Consider the following 15,604-nt stretch of genomic DNA (forward strand, 5'->3'; position numbering starts at 1 on the left):
GCTAGTTATCATAAAGATTTAATTACTGAAAGTTTACACTAGCTACTATTCAGACTTTTTCTTTAATAATCTCACCTATTTATTCTTCCAGAAGAACTTTAAGATCTGTCAAGTTCTAAAGCAAATTCTATAGTTATTTTCTTTCAAACTGCATTCTATAAATTAACTTTGGAAGAATTTATTATCTTTAGATTATTTAATATTCTCATCCTAGAACAATTTCCCCCTTTATCCAACCATGTCTACTTTCCTCTCAATCAAATTGTGATTTAAAAAATAAATAAACAGGGCCTCCCTGGTGGCGCAGTGGTTGAGAGTCCGCCTGCCGATGCAGGGGATACGGGTTCGTGCCCCGGTCTGGGAGGATCCCATATGCCGCGGAGCGGCTGGGCCCGTGAGCCATGGCCGCTGGGCCTGCGCATCCGGAGCCTGTGCTCCGCAACGGGAGAGGCCACAAGAGTGAGAGGCCCGCATACCGCAAAAAGAAAAAAAAATAATAATAAAAAAAAATAAAAAAAATAAAAAAAAAAATAAATAAACAAATGGATCCTCAAGGATTTCTGCTGCTGACAAGTTTACTCAATCTTTGTCCCATTATTGCCCCTAACTCCAAAGATGTATATTTACCACACCTCTTCAAAATTCTAAGTAGCCTTTCTTCAAAAGCAAAATGTGAAGTCCTCAGTCTAATATTACAGATACATATATCAAATCATTATGTTATACACTTTAATACAATGTTACATGTCAATTATATCTCAATAAAACTGGGAAGAAATATCTCACAGAGAAAATAATCAGGTTTTTACAAAATGCTCCACCAGTGAAACTGCTATCCTTTGTTCTGAAGGCTTCGCTGATCTGTTGTCTGCCTTTTATTTCCTGAACAGACAATGCACACAGGCCAATAATGATAGATAATAGCTAAAGTTGATATATTCCATATATACAGATCCTCCTTTAACTGCCTGATTAGAGTACATATGCTTACTCTTCTGATCGAATTTTAAACTGAAATGGTAAAAAATTAGGTTGTAACCTATTTGATTGTTTTTAATAATGTCAAGTATACATTTTTTTAATGAATCATCTTGGGAGATGGGGGAATGAATGAAATAGGTGAGGGAGACTAAGAGGTACAAAACTTCCAGTTACAAAATAAATGAGTCACGGGGTGAAATGTACAGAATGGGGAATATAGTCAATAATAGTGTAAACATTTTATATGGTGACAAATGGTAACTAGAATTATCATGGTTATCATTTTGTGATGTACAGAAATACTGAATTACTATGTTGTGCACCTTGAACTAACATAGTGTTGTAAGTGAATTATACTTCGAAAAAAAAAGGAAGAATGGAGGGAGGGAGGGAGGGAGGGAAGGAAAGAAAAGAAAAAAACTAATGATTCGGAAGTGGAAATGGATGAACTGCAAGAAAGAATCTTAACAAACCAAAAAATATTACCAGATAAAAAGCAAATTAAGAAGAATCATACAATGTGATACGATTTATATAAATCTTTAACTTGTAAAATACTATGCATCATTTACAGATAAATTTATATATTTGCTATATATTCTTATATTACAAAAATAAAGGAAGCAAGGGAAAATATTAACATATTAATGACATAATATATTAACCCCCCAAAACCCAATTGTCAAGAAAAAAATTTATGAGAAAATTGGGAACAATGAATGCTGATTTTTTTTGTGTGCGTGTGCGGTATGCGGGCCTCTCACTGTTGTGGCCTTTCCCGTTGCGGAGCACAGGCTCCGGACGCCCAGGCTCAGTGGCCATGGCTCACGGGCCCAGCCGTTCCGCGGCATGTGGGATCTTCCCGGACCGGGGCACGAACCCGTGTCCCCTGAATCGGCAGGCGGACTCTCAACCACTGCACCACCAGGGAAGCCTAATGAATGCTGATTTGATGTTTGATAATATTTAAGAACTATTATAATTATTTTAGGTGTAATAATGGTATTGCAATTATGTTAAAAAACAAAAAAGAATCCCTTTTTTTAAAGAATCCCTTTTTAATGATGAAAAATTATTATTATTATTTTTTTTTTTTGTGGTACGCGGGCCTCACTGTTGTGGCCTCTCCCGTTGCGGAGCACAGGCTCCGGACGCACAGGCTCAGCGGTCATGGCTCACGGGCCTAGCTGCTCTGCGGCATGTGGGATCTGCCCGGACTGGGACACGAACCCTCATCCCCTGCACCGGCAGGTGGACTCTCAACCACTGCGCCACCAGGAAAGCCCGAAAAATTATTTTTTTATTGAAGTACAGTTTAGTACTCTATTAGTTCAGGTATACAACAGAGTGATTCAATATTTTTATAGATTAAACTTCATTTAAAGTTACTATAAAATATTGGCTATATTCCCTGTGCTAAACAAAAGAACCCTTATTTTTTATGGATGCATATAGAAAAATTATGGATAAAACTATTTTGAGTCTTGGATTTCCTCAAAGTAGTACAGTTGGGGAGGTATAAATGAAATAAGACTGGGATATTTGTTAAAACTTATTGAAGCTATGTGATGGGGTTCATTATATGATTATCTCGACGTTTGAATACATTTTAACTTATCTATGATAAAACATTTTTTAATAAACTATCTTTTTACAAATACCTCTAAAATATTAGGCACTATGCTAAATACCACACGTACTTAATTTTAATTTTCACACCTAAAGAGAATTAAGTATAATTATCCCATCCTAGAGATAAATTAAGATCAAGAGGTTAAGTATCTTGTCCATGGCTATCTGTCTACAAAGTGGCAACACTGACATTTGGACTGACTTTGAGCTGACTCCAGAGTCTGAGCTCTGAACTAAGATATATGCTATCTTTTTTTTTTTTTTTGCGGTACGTGGGCCTCTCATCATTGTGGGCTCAGCGGCCATGGCCCAGGGGCCCAGCTGCTCCGCGGCATGTGGGATCCTCCCGGACTGGGGCATGAACCCGTGTCCCCTGCATCGGCAGACAGACTCTCAACCACTGCGCCACCAGGGAAGCCCTTGTCTACCTTTTTGACAGTATTCCCTGAGCTATACAAACATATCCCATATCCCACTGATACCAAAATACTTGCAGCTGCAAACAAAACACACTCATTCAATCATTCAGTGTATCTACTGAAGATCTAAATATCAAGCCCTATTCTATACCTCCTTGTCTTTGTAGGAATAGGGCAGGACATAAGGCCATCTCTCATGGAGCTTTAGAGGGGAGACAGACAATAAAACAAAAACTCAAAGAAGAGCAAGATTTCAGACAGTGTAAACTCTGTGAAGACAGTAAAACATCACGATTGATATGAAAAGTATCCTAGGGGTAAATTTAAATTAGGTGGATAAATGTCAATGGACATAAGCATTTGAACTGAGACCTGAATGATATGAAGTAACCAACCATTCAAAAGCCCTGGGAATAGAAAGTTTCCAACAAAGTGAAGTAAGTGCAAAAACCCCATGGTAAGAATGTACATAGAATGTTCCAAAAACAGAAAGAAGGCTAGCATAGTGTAAGTGTAATGGCCTAGGTGTTATATAGTACTAAATGAGGTCAGAGACCTGGGTGGGACTTATACAAGACCTTCCAAGCCTGACTGTTAAGAAGTTAGGTTTTAGTTAAGGCCAATTAGAAGCTACTGGAGGGTTTAAGTCAGAAGATGATGTGATATAATTATGATTTAAAAACTAATTCAGGGGACTTCCCTAGTGGCAAGGTGCTTAAGAATCTGCCTGCTGATGCAGGGGACACAGGTTCGTGCCCCGGTCCGGGAAGATCCCACATGCCGCGGAGCAAATAAGCCCACGCCACAACTGCTGAGCCTGTGCTCTAGAGCCCACGAACCACAACTACTGAGCCCGCATGCCACAACTACTGAAGCCCCCGCACCTAGAGCCCACGCTCCTCAACAAAGGAAGCCACCACAATGAGAAGCCCATGCACCACAACGAAGAGTAGCCCCCGCTTGCTGCAGCTAGAGAAAGCCTGCATGCAGCAACAAAGACCCAGTGCAGCCAAAGTAAATTAATTAATTAATTGGAAAAAAAAAAGGGACTTCCCTCGTGGCGCAGTGGTTAAGAGTCCACCTGCCAATGCAGGGGACGCAGGTTTGATCCCTGGTCCAGGAAGATTCCACATGCCGTGGAGCAACTAAGCCCATGTGTCACAACTACTCAGCCTGCGCTCTACAGCCTGAGAGCCACAAGTACTGAGCTCGTATGCCACAACTGCCGAGGCCCACGCGCCTAGACTCCGTGCTCCACAACAAGAGAAGCCACTGTAATGAGAAGCCCGCGCACCGCAACAAAGAGTAGCCCCAACTTGCCGCAACTAGAGAAAGCCCGCGTGTAGCAACAAAGACCCAATGCAGCCATAAATAAATAAATAAATAAATAAATTTTAAAAAAAACTAATTCAGCATAACATGGAGGAACAGATTGTAGAGGGATAAGACAGAAGATGAGGAGGAAGACTACTTTAGAGGCAACTATAGTAGCCAAACTACAGACTATTGCACCTTGAACCAGAGTATTAGCAATAGATGGATAGAAATGGCACACTTTGGACACACCATAGAGGTAGAGCCACCAGGACCTGCACCATGCCTTTGCACACACTGTTGCACAATGATCCTTCTAAATCCATCTGCCTAGAAAACTTCCAAGTATCCTTTAAACCCCAATTTAAATCTCATTTCTGCATAAAATCTCCAATTTGCCCAGCCAATTAGTTGTTAAACCATCTATATCCCTAGGGAATATATGTCTAATCTACTACTTACCACTCTGTATTGTTACTCACTTCTTCCTCACCAGCTTGCAAGGGCACATAAACAGGGCCAAGTCTTAATTCTTTGGGAACTCCTCCAGTGGGCAGCTTACACTGACTCTATCAAAAAAGGCCTCCATAAAGCTCAATAAATGTTTGTTGTACTTATAAAAATTTCTCTAGAATTGATATTCAGAGAGCCACAAAAACTGTGTTAGTCTAGTTTTCTTAATTTTCTAAACTTCTCTTAAGTCAGATCATCAGAAGGAAAGATTTAACTCTCCAATCTAATTTTTATTCTTACCATACCTTTTCAATATTAAAATAAACCTCACATCCTTCTGGAAAAGTGAGATAAATAAAGGTATATAAGTAGCATATTTTAACTAGTAAATACAGAAAGTATGGATAACTACCTTATAGAAGGCAGCATAGTCTGCTGAAAAGTTTGTGCAAATACTGGCAGTAACCTTTTCAAGTATATGGGTGCCATTTCTGGATCTCCTTTCGGCTCATTACATTCTTCTTCATCTTTGTTTGTATCTTTCTTTTTCTTATCATCTCCTTTATTAACTGGACACATCCAATCACCTACAGACAAATATTGTTCAATAAAATACTTTGCTAGAAAATTTTTCTTTCAATGAAAAAATATTGAAATGTACTGTAAAATCAACTATAATTACCCTAATTAACAATAGTCAAACAAATTAGGATGTTGTATCTATCAAAGGTGTCTGTAAAACTACTAAAGAACATTAGTACCTCCAAGAAGCTGAATCACAACTTAAGGAGATAATTTTGGATACTCCACTTGATTCCATAATATATTTCACAGAGACTCTGCATTCATCTACTCTGTGAAAACTTAAAAATTTGGTCAAAGTACTTTGTCTATGCAATAACCAACATTCTTTATGACATTCACACACCCCTTAAACTTGTGATTTGGTCTTTTTGGAATCATGCAGCCACAGTCTCAAAGAACACAGAATAGTACACTGTTAAATGTTTATCAAATATAAGTTTCTGTGTGTGTGTGTGTGTATGTAATTATTTGACTTCACAGAAATGATTTCTTTATATAATGTTAACATGTCTACAGAAAGCTACTTCTATGGAAGTGAAGCTGAAAAGTAATAGCAGATGGCTTAAAAGGAAAGATATTACCACTCACCTGGAGACTGAAGAATAGCTACTACTTCACTATGGCCCCTTTCCCGAGCTTTATCTAATGGAGTTTTCCCATCTTCATCTCTCAGATCTGGATTTGCACCATGCCGTAAAAGAGTCTAGAAAAGAAAAGCATTTAATGTGGATATAATAATTAACACCTTATTTCTTCAATATCCAATTCTGCAACCTTTAGATTGCACTGACATACTTCAGACTGCAGACTTACATAATTAATCAAGCAGATACCAATTCAAATCTCTGCCTTTGCATACAACACCTTAAAAGTGGTTTATTTATATCTTGAAAAAAATTATAGATTAATGTCACTTGGTTATTTATTAACATCTCAAATTAAGTACGTTCACATCTGAACCTGTCAACTGCTCCAGTCAATTTCCTTACTTTAACAGAGGTACTAATATTCAGTTTGTGGTATGGTAATCATCTTCATCATTTCGTGTATACTGCCAATTACCAAGTTAAATTGATTCTTCTAGAATGAACTACCAAATTTAGGTCTTAAATACTAATTTGCACTGTTCACCTTTTTTTTTTTTTTTTTTTTTTTTTGGCCACACCGTGCGGCATGTGGTATCTTAGTTCCCCAACCAGGGATCAAACCTGCGCTCCCTGCAATGGAAGCCTGGAGTCTTAACCACTGGACTGCCAGGGAAGTTCACCAATTTTTAATGGACACTGGACTCTCTCCCCAGCAGAGTGTAAGCTCTTTTGAACAGAGACCACATCTCACATTTTCCCTATCAGCCTCAGAGCTGCAGCTTTTTGAACTTTGTTATAACACAATATATCTGACAAATAAGTGAGTACATACATTCATCAGAAAAGTATGCAGTACTGGATAAAAATTCCAAACTGCTGGAGTTTGAATCAGAATAACTCAGTATTTCATCAAATCTAGGATGCCACAGATACTTATAATCTGATATTATAATCTGACAGAGATTATAATTAAGTACTACTAAGAAAGAAAAACAATGCCAATTAATTTTGCAACAATGCTTTCCTATTGCTTGGATTTTTTTTAACTTATTGAAAGAACTTCTATAAACTTAGATTTTTTTTCATGTATTACTTGGACAAACATAAATTTAAAAAATAAATGAAATATAATAAGATATTTCTGTAACTTCACATTCTGAGCACAATTGTTTATAATTTCTTTTTGATCCGAAGTCACCAATATTTGTGTTTCTACACACAATGCTATCATCTATGCCATAAAGAGTTTAGTGACACAGCATTACTGAGCGTGCTCTGCTATCAGAAAGGATTTTTCACTCAAGTTACTAAAATCCATTTCACAATTTGTATTGAATTGACAGGTAATAATAACTATGCTGCAATTTCTATCTGACCAATAGCAATTATAAGACTTTCCTAGTTAAAAGATGTTAAAATGTGTATAGGGGGGTGGGTAATATCTTAGAATCAATTAAAAAACAGAAGAACCTGTGAAGAATGATAAAACATGTTAAATGCTTAAGACCCTGGTTGGCACAAAATAAGTGCTTGGTGAGCACTATTATATCATTATTAGTAATGGCAGCTATAGCTCATTGCAGGCTGATGTATAATCAAGATGGGTTAAGGTTAGATACAATTCATTTGGCTCCTTCTCCCACTCAGCTACCCATAACTGCAAAACAGTAAGGGTTTGAAAAAAAAATTGGTTTAATAAAAATTTTTACCACCCTTAGGAACATCATTCTCTAAAAATTAACCAATTCAAACTGACAGAATTCGAGCTTGAAGAGACCACCTAGAAAGCTAAGTTGTTAACAAAAATCTTCTTACAGTGTAAAGACAATACTAGCAATACTGTGACAATAGTAGCAGCTACCATTTAAGCATGTACATACAATGTGCCAGCTACTATACTAAGTGTTTTTCATGTATTTTTTCCTAATTATCACAATAAGCATCCTAGCAGGGACTTCTCTGGTAGTCCAATGGTTTAGACTCTGTGCTTCCACTGCAGGGGGCACAGGTTCTTTCCCTGTGGGAACTAAGATCCCAAATGCTGCGCAGCACAGTCAACAATAAACAAACAAACAAACAAACAAATAAATACTAAGAGTGTATATACATTTTATTAATAAAACTATAAGTCAAACTTAAGAAACTGGTCCAAGGCCATACAGCCTTTTTTGTTAATGAGTTGAGACTTGAATCCAGGTGTGCCTGACTTCTTAGCAAATATATTATGACAAATTCCTTCACAATATGAAGATTCTTGAGACCTAGATCATACATTTGGTTCAACCCTTATCATTTGACCTTTCTGGACCTCAATTTTTCCTAACTGTACAAAAAAACCTCTACAGTAACGATGTATGGAGATTCCTCAAAAAATTAAAAATAGAACTACCATGGACTTCCCTGGTGGTCCAGTGGTTATGAATCTGCCTTCCAATGCAGGGGACGTGGGTTTGATCCCTGGTTGGGGAACTAAGATCCCACATGTCGCAGGACAACTAAGCCCGTGTACCGCAACTACTGAGCCCATGTGCTGCAAGTACAGAGCTCATGTGTTCTGGAGCCCACAGTCCACAACTAGAAAGAATCTGCACCCCGTGGTGAAAGACCCTACATGCCGCAACTAAGACCCGATGCAGCCAAATAAATAAATATTAAAAAAAAAAAGAACTACTATATGACCCAGCAATTCCACTCCTAGATATTTATCCAAAGAAAATGAAAACACTAATTTGAAAAGATATGTGTACTCCTATGTTCACTGCAGCATTATTTACAACAGCCAAGATATGAAAGCAACCTAAATGCTCAACAATAGAGGAATGGATAAAGAACATGTGGTGTATATATATATACACAATGAAATATTACTCAGCCATAAAAGAGAATGAAATCTTGCCATTTGCGACAACACACATGGACCTAGAGGGTATTATGCTAAATGAAATAAGTCGAACAGAGAAAGACAAATACTGTATGATTTCATTTATGTAAAGAATCTAAAAGACAAAACAAAGGAACAAACATAACAAAACGGAAATAGGGAAAAAAAAAAGAACTCTCCAAAGTCCTTTGCTAATCTAAGAGTCAAAGATATTATGTTCTTAGGCAAATAAAATATTTGCTATATTGATAAACAGAAATAAGAGAAACATGTATAAAGTTATTCATTACCAAGAGTAGGAAATTGGGAAAAAAACAAGTTTTCAGCAATAGATGACTGGTTGAATAAATCTGCAGTACATTCACACGTGGTAAGTATACAGATGTACAAAAACTCTCTATATACTAATAGAAAGAAGTCTCAGTGTGTATTATTAAATGAAAAATGTGTATTATTAGATGAAAAAAAGAAAAGTATAAATCAGTGTATATGTTACATTTTGTATAAGGAGAAAATAAGCATACATATTTATTCTTGCTTGCATCTGTATTAAGAAACAATGAAAAGATAAACAAAAAAACCCAATCAAAAACGCTTACCTGTAGTGGGGATAGGGAAATGGAGCAATGGAGATAGCACGGAAGCACGGCTTATCAGAATAAAAGTTTTCATTTCATTCTAATTTCAGAACCATGTAAATGTTAAATATTAAATTAATAATTTTAAAACCTGGATTTTACCTTTGCTACTTGAGGTCTTCCAAAACATGCAGCATAATGTAATGATGATGACCTTTGACCTCTATTAACATCAGCACCTCTTTCACAAAGAAATTCTACCTGTAAAATGATGGAGAATCATAAAGTTGCCTTATTAATATTGCTATCTTTGATTTAAAACATTAGCTTTTATTTATTAGCTTACCATTTCCTGAGTTCCAAAAGCAGAGGCCCAGTTTAATAGAGTCTGACCCACATCATCCATAAAATTTACTTCAAAGGCTGGAAATTTGAAGGAAAAAAATAAATCTTTTTAAAAGTCAACAAATAATAATGAACTTTTCTAAAATGGGAACCATTTAAAGATCGTTATTAATAATCACTAAATACACAGCCAATTTTAAACATTCAGGTCAACTATAAAGTAGTAAATAATCAGCAAATGTAAATTCTGCTAAGAAAAAGTATTCTAAAACTTTTATTAAAAATAAACATAAAATAACAAAAAAACAAACACACAATAAAACTCAAGAGTATTAGTTGCCTCACACCATAACTGAGGAAAAGAAACTAAACCACATCTATAATCAAAAGAAAACAAAAGTCTGATGACGCAGAAGCATTTTTCACCAACTTGTATTTGCTGATCACCTCATGAAGCAGTCTAAAAACAATTTACTATATATAATGATAATTCACTTGTGTCAGTTTCCATTAATCTTGAGAACACAACAGTCCTAAATTCAATCTCCACTTAACCTTAGAATTGGTATGATCTCCTGGCAATAGACAGGTTAATTTCATTTACTTATTCAACAAGCATTTACTCAGATCCTACCATGCACCAGGCTGATAATTTATATACATGGGGAGAGGAGAGGATATAGAATACGTTGGCCATTCTATTTTCTGGCACAACTGCTAAAAATTAAAAAAAAAAATTAAAAATCTAGAAACTAGAAGTTGCCTATATAATTCCTTATCTCACAGTTTTCTTTTTCTTTTCTTTTTTTTTTTTTGTGGTATGCGGGCCTCTCACTGCTGTGGCCTCTCCCGTTGTGGAGCACAGGCTCCAGACGCGCAGGCTCAGCGGCCATGGCCCACAGGCCCAGCCGCTCCGCGGCATGTGGGATCCTCCTGGACCGGGGCACGAACCCGCATCCCCTGCATCGGCAGGCGGACTCTCAACCACTGCGCCACCAGGGAAGCCCTCACAGTTTTCTTTTTATATTTAAAAAAAAATATTTTCCAACCTCCTGTGTCAATTGCATCTATGAGTGCATCAGTATCTTTACTTCGAATACAGTCTATAAGCTGCCGATGTGAGCGTTCCCCAGAACTATCCAATCTCCGGAGTCCTGGGATTCTGCCTGTGGATCCAGCACTAGACTTTGGCAAAGCCTTTCGTCCTTCAAATAATAGCACCAAGAGAAGGTCAACTAAACGCATGGTATCAAGCACACATCTTTCATCACCCTGCAATGCACTTTCAATTGAATCTGGAAGCTCTGACCTCAGGAGATCCTAAAAAGAGAATGGGAGAAAAAAAAAGTTTTAGCGTACTTGCACTACACCAAAATACTTCTTCTGAAAGATTAAATAAGATTCAAAAACACTCTTACGTGCGTTACTACTGGAGAGCCTCTGCAAAGTGTTGAGAGCAGACTTACAATTGTTGACACCTGGTTACTCAATTTGGAATCTGCAGCTGTGGAAGGCGCTCCTGTGGTGCTGCGACCTGGTTTGCAAGCTGACGATGGCCCTGATACAGTACCACCAGCAGCAGCCATTCTAGACAATAGCTCCTCAGTTAATCCATGCTTGGCTAATGGAGCTGGGTCAACACCACGACGGGTAAATCGGTCAGCTAGTGATGCAAAACATCGCAGAGCTCCATCTGAAACCTAATGATGTAAAGAATATACATATGGATAAAATTCACCTAAAATGGACCAGTACTGTTTATTTCAATACTGAGACTATTAAGAAAGGCAATTGTAGCAAAGCATACAATCTGTCTAGGTTTGAATGCTGGCTTCACATTCTGATAACTGTATAACCTAAAGATGTTACTTAACTGTTCAAGGTGTCAGTTCCCTTATCTGTAAAATGGGAATAGTAACAGTACTTATAATTCATTGTCTGAGCTCAAATGAAATGATATATGTAAAGAACCTAGAGGAACAGTAAAAGCTCAACAAATATTTACTATTATTATGTACAACTTTGCCAAGGTAATCAATGGACAGCAACTGAAAATAATTAACATCTAAATGGTAAGAAAGCATTAAAAGTCAAGTTTTATTTTCTAAAGATGCTAATATAACAAGTTTACACATACGAAATTTTAAATACTGTTATTTTACTTCAATGAAAACTACCCTTTTAAGCCAACAAAATTGAGCTGAGCCAACAAATTACACTGGGTATAAGTGCAGCTTTAAAAATTATATACTTCTAAAATGTTTAAATTTTAAGAACAAACACATAACACTTTTATAATTTAAAACATATCACTGCCAAAACAAAGAGATTACCATAGAGATATAAGATAAGAGAAAGAGAAGATGAAATTATCTCTAGCTCATCAAGCAAAAAATTCAAATTGCACTAAGGTTGAACCTTAAACAACACAGGTTTGAACTGCATGGGCCCACTTACATGTGGATTTTTTTCCCCACTAAATTCACACTACAGAACTACACGATCCACAGTTGGTTGAATCCACAGCTGCAGAACCCCAGAGAGGGATGGCCGACTGTAAAGTTATGTGCAGATTTCCAACCGTGCGGAGGGTCGGCACCCCTAACCCCCACCCTGTTCAAGAGTCCACTGGGTATCGTGGTTATAACTAGTGGACGCTATAAGATCACGTTTTGAAAACAAAGTACACAAGAGTGATGTAGTTACCTGATGATCTTCATGTTTTAATAAACTAGACAGAGATTCTACACAAATTTCTAAAGAAGAATCTTGAGGTTCCATTTTGCCACAGAGTCTTGATACCACAGCCATGGCAGAGTGCAAGGTATCTTTATGAACGAGGTGTCCACTGTCACGAATGAAGGTAAGCACACAATTCAAACCACCAGCCTCGAAGACTGCTCCTGACTCACGAGTGCATATCAGTTCTAACACCTACAACAGTAAAACAAAATTCACAAAAGAATACAGTAAGTCCAATTTTAATTTTCCTAGAATGACAGAAAACATAATACACCCTCCAAATTGATTAGGAGCCACATTTTAAAAAGGGCAGGGTCTGAGAAAGGGGGGGCAGAAGCTGTGTCTGGCTGTGAAGATGGCAAGAAGTAGTCCCTGAAGCAGCCCAAGAAGGTGGCCAAGGAAGATAAGGCATTCAAGCAGAAACAGAAAGAGCTGCAGAAGAAACTCAAGGAGCTAAAAGCAAAAGCCATGGGGAAGGGCCCCCTGGCCACAGGTGGAATTAAGAAATCTGGCAAAAAACTGTTCCTTGCGCCTGAAGCAATGGTGATCCTTAATTCCATTCTTGTTTAAACATCTGGATTCCCTGCCATAACATGCTGCTACCTACAGCTAGAATGAAGTGTTGACTTGGAGCCTGTTGTACCTTTAAGAATAAACTTTTCAGCACTTCCCTGGTGGCGCGGTGGTTACGACTCCGCACTCCCAATGCAGGGGGCCCGGGTTCGATCCCTGGTCAGGGAACTAGATCCCACATGCATGCTGCAACTAAGAGTTTGCATGCCACAACTAAGGAGCCAGTGAGCCACAACTAAGCAGCCCGCCTGCTGAAACTAAGACCTGGCGCAACCAAATAAAAATAAATAAATAAATATTTTTTTAAAAAGAATAAACTTTTGTTAAAAAAAGTGAAGCAAAACAGAAGAAATTAATTTTAACATATTTTATTTAGCCCAATATATCCAAGGTGTCATTATTTCAACATGTAATCAATATAAAAATTATTGGTATCTTTTATGTAATAAGTCTTCAAAATCCCATGTACATTTTATACTTATAACACACCTTATTTGGGGGTAGCCACATCTGAAGTGTTTAGTAGTCACATAAAGCTACCATATTGGACAGCATAGGTTTAGGCGGTGAAACCTGCATGACAAGCTAAGAACTACTAGTAATTTAGCAAAAGTTTATAAAGGTCCTAGACATTAAAAAAAAAATTCAATAAACGCCAGCTATTACATTATTCATCATCCTCACACTCTATGAATATTAAGACATTAAAAATCACTTTTATTTTCTAAATTATATTGATGTTTAATGCATTCAGGTAGAACTAAAGAGTTAACAGGGTCCACAGGTCTTACAGGCATACCAGAAATTTAGACTTTATTCTGTAAGCAAGAAAAATGTTTTAAGCAGGAAATAATATGATCAGATTTCCAGTTAATATCTGTGGGAAGCAGGGTACAGGGAGAGTGTAGAGGCAAATGCAAAAATTCAAGCATTAATATTCATGAAAGGATGAGGGCTTAACTAAGGTAATAACAGCAGGGAAAAACAGGAGGAAATAAACCAGAAAAGCACTTGATCATTAATCACACGTGTGGAGTGGAAAAAAGGAAATAAAAGATAAAGCACAGGTTTCTGTCTTGAGCAACTGGCTACAAGTTGATGTCACTTATCAAGAGAGCAGTTTATCTGTAATCAAAGACAATGAATTCAAACATCCAGTTGAATATGTCCAACAGGCCTTTGAATATGGAGTCTAGAACTCAAGAGAGAGGTCAGTTCTACAGATAAAGATGTGAAGGGCATATATTTATATGTGAATGGTATTGATGCTCACAGATGAGATTGTCTAGGCAAAGTTTATACAGATTTAAGAAGCTAAAAACAGGACCTTAGGAAATACTACCATTGAAGAATGAATTAAATAAGAATAATCTGCAAAGGAAACAGAGAAGGGGAGAGCAGGGTGTTAACAGACAAGAAAGAGTTTGAAAATATAGGTCAGTGAATAAATACAATGGCGTAAAACCCCAGTCCTGGAAGAAAAATGAAGTAATATGATGTGATCAAGAGAATAAGAGGCGGAAAAGCTCTGAACAGAAAAACGAATACCTCTTCCTCTGAGGCCATAGACAGAAATAAATATATAAACACAAAGGCAGAAAGTCAAGATATTAACACCTACAAAAACAACTCTCAAAGCATGAGGAAGACATTTTCAGGGGTCCTTGAAGTTATAACTTTTTTTATAATAATACTATAACAGTTAAGTGTCTTTTTCTTTCCTATTCTCTCAGGAACGTAAGGCAGCATTTTCTAAAAGTTGTATGAAGTGTGATATAGCGACAGGCTGAATGCAGAAGCACATATTAGGATCCAGCTGTCTTCTATTAAACCACAGATTTCAAACGAGACTTAACAATGTTACTCTTCTCACTAATTTTCTCTTTGTTCAGGATATAGTGATTTTCATTAAAAATGTAATGTATGTTAACACATAATGAGTTTGTTATTTTATGATAAATGAATAAATATTTTTAAATTCTCAGTTTTAATATCTAATATGGTAAATATAAATAGAACCTTCATAAACAAAGGCTCTTTGCGGGTCCTCAATAATTTAAGACTTGTAAAGGGATCCTGAGACAAGAAGTTTGAAAATTGCTCACCTAGAGCAGCAAGAATCATAAAAAGAATGAAACAGGAATTAAAAAAGAGAATCACATAAAATCTAAATGTGTTCACCAAGTACTTCCAATAAACTACTCACCAGTACTGGTGCTTTTAGAGTAACATGAAGTTTATAATTAGTCCCATCAGGAATAAACAAAACCGCTAACTCTAACAGGAGTATAGCAAAACAATTAAATTCATGGGCCCTAGAACCAGACTTCCTGATCTTCAAATTCCTAATCTTTGAATCTTGGCTCTCTGCCATTAACTACTTGCATCATCCCAAGCAAGTTACTTAATCTTGGTATGCTTAACTTTTTTTCACCTATAAAACAGAAGTGATGATATTAGCGGCACCTACCTCATACAGAGTTGTCATGAAGATTAAATGAGAGTTAATACATG

The 15,604-nt window shown here is 36.9% G+C and overlaps 1 protein-coding gene and 1 pseudogene across 6 annotated transcripts in view; one reads left to right on the forward strand and one right to left on the reverse strand.

Annotated features, from left to right (window-relative positions):
* Positions 1-15,604, reverse strand: part of HECTD1 (HECT domain E3 ubiquitin protein ligase 1) — an 89,547-nt gene that overhangs the window by 49,239 nt on the left and 24,704 nt on the right. For all 5 annotated transcript variants that reach the window (XM_081229673.1, XM_081229675.1, XM_081229671.1 and 2 more), the window contains 7 exons: positions 12,482-12,709; positions 11,194-11,475; positions 10,825-11,095; positions 9,777-9,853; positions 9,593-9,691; positions 5,973-6,087; positions 5,212-5,386 (listed from right to left, as the gene is read on the reverse strand). In XM_081229673.1, the coding sequence (XP_081085799.1) occupies positions 5,212-5,386; positions 5,973-6,087; positions 9,593-9,691; positions 9,777-9,853; positions 10,825-11,095; positions 11,194-11,475; positions 12,482-12,709 (1,247 nt within the window). The remainder of the gene's footprint in view (positions 1-5,211; positions 5,387-5,972; positions 6,088-9,592; positions 9,692-9,776; positions 9,854-10,824; positions 11,096-11,193; positions 11,476-12,481; positions 12,710-15,604) is intronic.
* On the forward strand, positions 12,848-13,087 carry LOC308614970 (translation machinery-associated protein 7-like; annotated as a pseudogene). Its single transcript has one exon. The product of its transcript is annotated as a translation machinery-associated protein 7-like (transcript).

Source organism: Mesoplodon bidens, assembly GCF_964165515.1.
Source record: "Mesoplodon bidens genome assembly, chromosome: 3".
In the NCBI taxonomy this organism is placed as follows: Eukaryota; Metazoa; Chordata; class Mammalia; order Artiodactyla; family Ziphiidae; genus Mesoplodon; species Mesoplodon bidens.